Source organism: Cupressus sempervirens, chromosome 2 (assembly GCF_028749045.1).
Source record: "Cupressus sempervirens isolate cs-2001-9-10 chromosome 2, ASM2874904v1, whole genome shotgun sequence".
Classification (NCBI taxonomy): domain Eukaryota; kingdom Viridiplantae; phylum Streptophyta; class Pinopsida; order Cupressales; family Cupressaceae; genus Cupressus; species Cupressus sempervirens.
Window position 1 is genome coordinate 259,210,648 of NC_143119.1, and position 9,746 is coordinate 259,220,393.

At 34.4% G+C, this 9,746-nt stretch overlaps 1 protein-coding gene across 1 annotated transcript; it reads right to left on the bottom strand.

Annotated features, from left to right (window-relative positions):
* Positions 1 to 823: 823 nt before the first annotated feature.
* LOC149572041 (large ribosomal subunit protein uL24z-like) lies at positions 824 to 4,239 on the bottom strand. The gene is made up of 4 exons (XM_089813377.1): positions 4,091 to 4,239; positions 1,790 to 1,902; positions 1,429 to 1,570; positions 824 to 1,288 (listed from the first exon to the last, which is right to left on the bottom strand). Exons 1-4 carry the CDS (start codon positions 4,104 to 4,106, stop codon positions 1,116 to 1,118), a joined length of 444 nt encoding a protein of 147 aa, XP_089669503.1. The 5' UTR covers positions 4,107 to 4,239; the 3' UTR covers positions 824 to 1,115.
* Positions 4,240 to 9,746: the final 5,507 nt, after the last annotated feature.

Here is a 9,746-nt window from a genome sequence, read left to right on the forward strand (position 1 = left end):
AGGATGATAGAGAGAAAACTCCATAAATATAAAGGTCAAACAGCAGGGAAGTTTCCAGATCTTGGAGCTTTGGTAACCACGAGATTTTAGTAGTCCTTTAAAACTTCACACAGAGGAAAGAGACAGCACGAAATGACTTGGATGAACATTGTTCATAGAATTTTGAAGCATGAAGATTGTTAGCCACTATTTGGCCACTATTTCCATGTATTATCAGAATAAGGTGCATGCAGTTTTATGAAGTTGATTCCATTCAAGGGATTAAGCCCAAGTCCTGACATTTACTCATGGTATACCTTCAGGATGTGTATGCAATCAAATTGAAATATTAAAAAAATGGTGAACAGGGAAAAAGAAAGAGAAAATACTAAGTAAACACTAAGGTACATATTCCAAGTCAAGCACTAGTTTAATGAAATCCTGAAGCAAATGAGGCGCATGCAGTTTTATGAAGTTGATTCTATTCAAGGGATTTACTCATGGTATATACCTTCAGGATGTGTATGCGATCAAATTGAAATATTAAAAAAATGGTGAACAGGGAAAATTAAAAAGAAAATACTAAGTAAACACTAGGGTACATATTCCAAGTCAAGCACTAGTTTCATGAAATCCTGAAGCAAATGCTTACCTAAGCATTCAAATCAATGCAAAACTGGGAATTAACCTACAAAATTACTGGACACACATAAGGGGTATTGCTTTCATTAAAATCTTTCAAAATTCCTAAAATCATAAGCCTCTGCTCCACCAATTCCTATGAAGAACAAGAACTTGGATTTAGACTTACTTAAGGAAGTGGAAGGTCTATAACAACTTCAAATTTGCAACTACCTAAATCAGTTACCTTCAATTGTTTTAAAGCAGTGCCACGTTCTTTTCAAATATAAGGATTCCACTAGAAAGATGGAAATGTGTAGCTCAATATTCCCATCTTGTTAGTGAAATACACCCTCTCAAATTTGAAAAGCAATAAGAACACAATTAAATGCTAAAAAGGAGTTCTGAACTGATCAACTTTTAAAATATTTATAGCCACGGCAACATCTAGGGAAATTTTCAACCCTGTTCAATACAAAATTTCACACCTTCCAACTACTACAATAACAAAAAAATTAGTCAACATCTTGTAGAGGTTGAGCAACATCCTCTGCGGTGAATTTTCCCTTTCCTTTCTCAGCAGCTCTGCCCTTGGCTTTCCTCTCTAGAAGAGCCTTTCTATCCTTGTCTAGCTTCAACTTTGTCACTGTGACCTTGGATGGGTGGACACCAACATTCACAGTTGAACCTGGGCATAATATAGGAAAATAAAAAAACCAAAATAGTAAGATACTATGTAGCATCTTGTCAACTTATCCCCAAAACATGCATTTAGCGCATATTTAAACAAACAACAGCATTAGCAAACAGGTTCTAGTGCTTTCTCACCATTGACTTTCTCTCGGGTGATGCGTTCAATATGGATGACCCACTTCCTTCGATAAACTTGAACCACCTTCCCCTCTCTTCCCTTGAACGTCCCTCTTACAACCTGAACTTCATCATCCTTTCTGATTGGAACAGAACGAACCTGGAAAACATCAGCTACATTGTTAAAAAAAGGCAATCAAGTGGACCTCATTACACTAGAATGCAAAGTTCCATCAGCCAAGTGTTAATGTTACTGAGTATCAAGTGATTCATAACAGAAATAACCATATTAACAATTAGAGAACTAATTTCTGTAGATAAACATGCAACCAAAAAACAATGTTAAAAACACACTTGATTCAATAAGTGCAAATCTTACATTATACTTGTTTCTTAGGTCAGTGGAAAGAGGTGCACTCATCAAAACACGCCTCACACTGGAGGGGGCTGTAAAATGAGCCTTGCGACTTTTCCGCCTGGAACTACTGACTCCTGCAGACAACAAATACTTCATACTCAAAAACCAGAGAATAATCAAAATAAGTGCATAAAAACAAAAACAAAATCAGTAACAGGCAACCTTAAAGCTAGTAGCTTTCAGAAACCCAAATTAATAGCCTACGAGCACATTCTTTTAGATTGTGATATCCTAGAGCTGATAACCTAACTGAAGAAATCATGGGCATTTTTTTCTTTCATTCTTAAGATCATGTAGCAATCTTTAAGGACAAATATGCCAATCACTTACCCATTAAAGATGAAAAAAACACTGAGAAAGCAATCATAATGTACATCAGTACATACTTTGATTGTTAATATGAAAATTGGGTAATGGGTTTTAAGAGCCCCTTGGATATCATACCTAATTATGGAGTTTAGAAGAGTAAAGCTGGAGTCCCATGCAAGGTGGCTTTTAAAGAACATTTTATAGGTGCTGGCCATTTGAATTTTGAAATGGAGTTAAAAATTTGAACTCCCAAATTTAAGTATGCTGGTGGTCCCAAGAAATTTACTTTTATGTCCAATCTGGGTAAATTTTGACTACCTTGTGTGGAATGCATTTCAAATTCAAGATTTTGTTGAAGTATTTTTAATAAATTATATAAGGAATACCACATAATTTCTTTGGCATTCAAGTTTTATAAAAATACTACGTATCCAATCATGGCATACGGCCATATTAACAACTACAGCATAGAGAATGTCCATTCTTCAGTACATGATATCTTTTAGGTTGTGGTTGAGGCATAGGGTGAAGCTTTAGGGGGTTGAATAAAATAAACAGGAGTAGGAGACAATACAAAAGATGTCAATCTTCAGACAAGAATATATATTAATCAACAGTCAACGCTCAAAAAATTCAAAATACAATCAAACATTTACTTAATTTAGATTATCTGTTAAGAGAATGCAAAACTAGACAAGTATTATTCAATGAGAGAAATCGAGTCTCTCATCTATGCAAAATTCACATTAACATGAAACATCATAATCGTATTATGACATGTTTATCCTACCATATTGATCCAAGTAAAGTACTCAATCAACCTGCCTCATTAAGTTTATAGCATTATATCCAATTATTTGCCTGTTGAACTTGAATGTTTTGTTCTCATTGTTTTAGTGATTTGTGGCTACGGAGTATCACTTTCTCCAATCATTACTATATGTCAACTCCTATTTCCATGTTCCGCATCCTATCATGTGGAAATTCTAACATTTGATTATATTTCCAAATAAATTAATGATAAAAGATGCATCGAATTATCAATTTTATAATGTGCTGTCCTCCGACTTTTTGGCAGATTCCAAAAGCCATTTGTCTTGCATTGGTAGCAATGACCTATTTACACTATAAATTTTAACAGTTTGAAAGAGCTGCACCACAGTAGGAAAAACCAAGCTATTAAATAACCAGCACTGCAGTCAACTTTTAACATAGAAAATAATTCATGAGAACAAAATGAACAAGCAGCAGTTATAATGTCACAGATCAACTCAACCGATAGGCACGTCATCCGACATAACTCTCCTTGAAGAAATTCCGTATGTCTTTCATATAATGGTTCCCTACAGAATACTAACTTAGCTTTCAATCAAAGCAGCCGTAAGAATGGCAACCTATTTACAGAGGTCCAAATTTAACATTTAACACGCAGCTCCAGTTGATCCACGTTGTAACAAGATTGGGCAAAGGATGAGGACCTCCGCGAAGATAAGAAAACATACGACAAAAAGAATAAGCCGATATAAAATATCGCGGTCCATAAACCCCTGTTTAGGGTATGAGTTTCAGTTAAATCCTAGATAACGTGATCTAAAAGCTAGCTGAACCTTCACTATAATTTTCTAGGGCCTCAAGCAACACGACTGAGACCAGAACTTCAACAATGTAAATTTTTCAAGTATAATCGTAAGAAAGATATAAACTTGTAGCCATTCAACGGCAGAACCACATGGCAGCAAAGCTCTCAAGTACAGAGACATTTATCTTTCTCGGGATAAACAGTGCAAAGAATAAAATATTACAGGTCTAATTGTTTTAATGGAGCTATATGCAAGATCTGGAAGCAGAGAACCAGGGCACAATAAGGCAACATATAAATCTAATCTCCAATAGTCCAACCACGAACATTGAAAATAGACGGGGTTCATAAACTCTGGAAGATATGTTTCTTACTTGGATTGTACTTCATTGTTGCACTTGATCTGCTCCGCTGCCGCTTCCACCTCCTGCAACTGCCACCGAGTTTCGCCCGCCGTCCACCTTCAAAGAAAATTTTCTAAAACCCCTAACCCTAAAGAAGAAGTGGTAGAACTTAGAAAATTAGGGCTTTTCAAAGCTAGAATATTTGTTTATTTATAGTTTTATTATTTCTCGAGGTGAGGAGCAAACATTTCAACAAAAGTGAATATTTTCGTTAAGTTATCCAAAATTTATTAAGTCCGTTGAAATTCGCTCACGCTTCATTACCTATGGTTGGCATCCATGAAATCCTACAAATAAAATTATTAGGCATCCAAATCGAAAACTTTTTAAGTTTTTTAAAATAATTGTCAAAATGTGTCTAGGGGAGAGGACCCACTACTTGAGCGTGTTCTAATGGTTGTGATAGGAGTTGTTCATTTGATACTCACACTTAATGATTTAATATCTATATTTATTACCTAATTATAACTAAGGTTTTAAGTCCACATCATCAATTATGATGTCACATCAACACGTTTTTTGCCAAGTTGTCCAAAACAGCACAAATAAAAAGTGAGATCAATGGTTGTGCAAAAAGGGTTCTCATACTTGGACAATTGATGTGGCATCACATTGTTAGTTGTTGTTTTTTAACTAAGGATACATTTCATTCAATTATGGGTAGTTATTATTGTACTAACAACTTTAAAGTCACAATTATTGGTACAATATTGTCAAAAAAGTTGGGCATTAAGATAATAAATAAGGATGTTAAATCATTAAGTATGGGTAGCCAATGAACAACTCCTATCACAATCATTGGAACTCCCTCAAGTATTGAGTCGTCTCCCCTAGTTTGTGTTAGAATGATTAGAACAATTGAGAGGGGAGTGAATTAGTTAGCCTCGGATTCAGATGTACCAATTTAACTTTTAACAACTTCAAACAACTTATTTAAACTCATAAATCCACTTAGCCAATATAGCAACTCATCAGTAATTCAACTTATTCATTCACCACTTAGCTCTATGTTTAGTATATGTTGACTAACATAAATATATAATAGTAAACATCATGAAACATGAAAACAATATTCGCACATGTATAACACTAGGATTTAACATGGAAACTCAAATTGGGAAAAATCGCCAAGTAATATGCTACCACTATTTCACTCTTCTAAAGTGAGCTCAATTATAAGTCAGCTCTGTTAAAAGTTACGAAACACATTGTTAGGTGACCCTATTTAAGGATTTAAATCACCCTATTAGGAGTGACCTAGTTGGAGGTCTTTAGATCATTCCATTAGAATGTCACCTTGATTAAAGGGTTTCCAAATGACAGTTAGATCAACCTTGATTAAAGGATTTTTCTACCACAGTGGTTATAAAGTAACAATTAGCTTGATATGGTAAAATACAACTCACTTTGCTTGTTCAAATCTCCATTTGGCTCATTCTTGGTTCATTGTCTGGACTTCATCACATTATCCATCTCTAATCTGCTTGATAACTCTTCAAACAAACGCCCTTCACCAATCTTCACTTTTTTCCTTTATAACTTTGTTCTTCACTTTCCTTCACAAATTTGCTAGTCAACAATTGAACTAGCCAACAACTAACATAAAACATCTCCTGTGCCTCCTTAAATAGGTAGCTTTGATCTTTTGCCACTTAAACATCATCGTAGATCTTATGGTTTGATTAGATTCATTGAATCTATCCATCGATTTGTCATTCTACTTCTTTCTTGAAACCTTTGAAAACTTCTCCTTGAATCCTCACCTTAGATCACTTAACAAACTCAATTCATGCATTAAATATGCCAACTCATTAATCCTTATCTTTCTTGTATTTTGACCAATCTAAAAATTCAACAATCTCAGCCTCAAATCTTGATTCTTCCATAAACTATCAATTTGTTGACACTTATTCATCACTATATTATTCTACTCAATCATCACTGAGTCCTTAGATTGCTTAACAAACTCAATTCGTGCATTAAATATGCCAACTCATCAATCCTTATCTTTCTCATGTTTTGGCCAATCTAAAAATCTTGATTCTTCCACAAACTATCAATCTATTGATACTTAGTCATCATTATGTTCTTCTACTCGATTGTCATTGAGTAGCTTGATCTCTACTATTATGTCTCGCTCAGCTTACATTGGCTTGCTCACGCGTTCACTACGCTTAATCACTTTTACAATTTCCCTTTATCTTGCTCCATCGTCACTATCACTTGACTAATATTGTTATGTTTGGCTTTTACTTAAGTTCCTTAATCTTTTGCTTCAACTTCTTCATTGACCTTGTAAACCGGTACTTGGTCAAGCTTGTGTTTTGCTTAGTTTTTTTTACTTGCTTCAATTGTTCCTTCTATATTGCAACTCAATTGTCTTCTCCGCTTAATATAACGATCAAACAACAAATTATCTTGTCAAAGACCAACTAATCAAGTGGCCATTATAATTCGAACATACTTATTCCTCTTCACTCAACCACTTCACTAGTTCATCTAGTTGTCTCTCTTTTCAAATCCTCTTCATCAATCAAACTGATATGGCACTCTACACTGTTAGCGAATGTCTTAGTAGTAAGGTTTGACATCAATGACAACATAACAGTTGTTCCAATTATAGTTTCCAACAATCTCCCTATTTGGCATTGATGGAAACACCTTTAATTACCATACAATAGAAAAAGTACTCTCAGCATTTTCACTCTATCAGCTCCATTGTGACATGATATAGATCTTCATTAATATCCTTGGTTTCATTATGATTCTCATCCATGTAACCTCCAATATGCTTCCTCTTTTCTTCACCCTCTATTATACCAACACACCAATTGTAATATCAATTGTATTGGCTCCCTCTTCATACATATCCTTCTTTGTATCTAGATGGTAGCTTAGCACAATATCTCCCTCACATATCTTCAGATATTGGATGCTAACTCACAACCATGTTCTCCCTCTTTGACAACAATGTCAAAGACATCATCCTCTATAACCATCATCCTCACTGATCTTTGAAATATCACTCCCTCTGTCGTCTTTGTCCATGACTTCTTGCAGCCTCATTAACTCATTCTTATGTCCATCTTTTCACAGTTTTAGGCAACTCTTAAAGTGTGACCTTCTACATTAGTCTATAAGATATTATGGTCATAACAATTGATGCAATGTTGCATCTCTGCTTAGTTTGCTTCAAATAGGGGAATGACCCCTACCTTATGTCTTAGATACACATATGCATCCTTGAGTAATGCCTTTGTGAATATATTAACTATCTGTTCCTTAGTTTTCACATATTCCAGTCTGACTTCTTTATCTTGCACTAATTCTCTCAAGTAATATTACTTGATTGCAATGTGTGTTTTTTTTGTGCATCACTGGATTCTTAGATTTCTTTATAGGGTTCAGTAATCTCTTCCTTCATACTTTTCAACAATTGTTTGATCCACATTATGGTTAAGCAATTGATTGTTGCAACAACATATTCAACCTCTACTGTGGATTGAGAAATATAATTTTGCTTCTTACTTGTCCATTAAATCAATCTCCTGCTTAAAAATAAAGCACCTCCACTTGTACTCTTTTTGTCATCAATGTTTCTAGCCCAATCATCATGTGTAGACTTTAAACTCAAACTTGCCACTCTTCTTATACCATAAACCATAGTCTTATGTTCCTTTCAAATTCTCAATATCCTTTATACATCCATTATGTGATTCTCCCTAGGATTAGCAAAAAATAGTGCAACAATACCAATAGCCAACGCAATGTTAGGTCTGCTATGTACAACATATTGCTCTTTTTCAATCATTGGCCTATACAATGTTTGATTTACTTCAACAAAATCATCATTCTTTGAAAGTTTATGTCTAGTAACCATAGGTTTTCCAATTGGTCTTGAATATTCCATTCCAAAGGTTTTCAGTATCTCCTTGATATATATTGATTGATTAATATATATACCTCTCTTCATCGGATAGACTTGCAAACCAACAAAGAATTTAATCTCTTCAAACATTGACATCTCAAATTATTTCTTCATCTCATTAGAAAACAATTTGCACATCAAATCTTGTCCTCCAAATATGATATCATCAACAAATATTTCACCTAACAATATCATATCCTTAGATTCACTTTTCAAATACAAATTATTATTGTCATTAGTTCTTACAAAACCAATTCTCACTGAATATGCATGTAACATTTCATACCATTTCCTATGAGCTTGTTTCAAACCATATAATACTTTGTGCAACTTACATACCACGTTCTTCTTGCTTGGATGAACAAATCAATCAAGTTGTTACTTCTTCCAAGAATTCATTAGAAAATGCAGATTTGACATCTATTTGATATACCTTAAATCCTTTGTAAGCAGCATAATAGTGTTCTTACTCCTTCCAACCTTGCAACTGGGGAAAATGTCTCTCTATATTCAATTCCTTCCTCTTGTGCATATCCCTGACAAACTAGTCTTGCTTAGTGCCTTGTGACTTCACCTTTCTCATTCAATTTACTTTTGAATACCCACTTGTTTTCAATCACATTCTTATCTTTTGGTCTAGGTACCAATGTTCATGTCTTATTCTTCTCTGTTTGATTAATTTCCTCATTCATTGCCTTAATACAATCTTCATTCTCCAGTTCTTCTTTAACTGGTTTAGGCTCAAATTCACATAATTAACATGTGTCAATCTTCAACTTTGTTCTTGTCATGACTCTTGAATATTTGTCTCCAATGATTTGATTAGGTGTATGGTTCTTTCTTACATAATTTGCTAAGACAGGTTCAGATCTTTCTTGTGGTAGTTCATTTGGTCCACCTTGCTTGTCTTCTTCAGGTATCTATGGTTGTAACTTGGCATTGTTTGTCTATTGTTCAATCTCCTCTCTCTAATGTTTGACTTCTCTTTGTGACTCAATTCTTACATCCTGATGCTCAGCAACATGTTGATGCTTGACAGAGCTCTTCTGCCAAACCTCGATAGTGCCTGGTTGGTGATGCTTGACAACTTTTTTTCCCTAGTTCAGGTAGTGTACTTGGTTCTCCTTCATAGACGTAGACATAATTTCTATAATCTTCGAGTTCTTTCTTGCATTCCTCTTCATTATTTTCTGCAAATTTATCAACTCTAACATTTGCACTTTTCACAATTTTATTAGTGTTAGAATTCAAATGTACTTGTATGCCTTTCTTTTAGTGGAATATCCTAAGAATATACCTTTATCACTTTTCACCTCCAAATTTATTTTCCTTGCATCTTTCAATATGTAACACTTGCTTCCAAATACTTTGAAATAATTGTCATTACATGCATAGCCATACTAAAGTTCAAAAGGGGTTTTGTTTGTACCTTTCTCGACTTGAACTTAGTTTAGGGTATAAACAACAACACTTACAAGTTCTCTTCAAAAAATTTGTGAACCACTCTTTTCCATCATCAGTGTTCTTGCACAGTCCATGATTGATCTATTTCTTCTTCTAGCTATCTCATTTTGTGGTGGAATCCTTGACCAGTGTACTCATTTGTCTTTTCATTCCTTCGCCATTGCAAAATATATTGAATTCCTCTAATATGACTTCACCTCCTCTTTTTTTATATCAAGCATTATAGACTCTTAC

Excerpts from the sequence above, each read along its gene's own strand:
- LOC149572041 (XM_089813377.1), bottom strand. Across the intron at positions 1,571-1,789 it reads ACCTAAGAAACAAGTATAAT|GTTCGTTCTGTTCCAATCAG; the intron begins GTAAGATTTGCA and ends GATGTTTTCCAG. Across the intron at positions 1,289-1,428 it reads CACCCGAGAGAAAGTCAATG|GTTCAACTGTGAATGTTGGT; the intron begins GTGAGAAAGCAC and ends TATTATGCCCAG.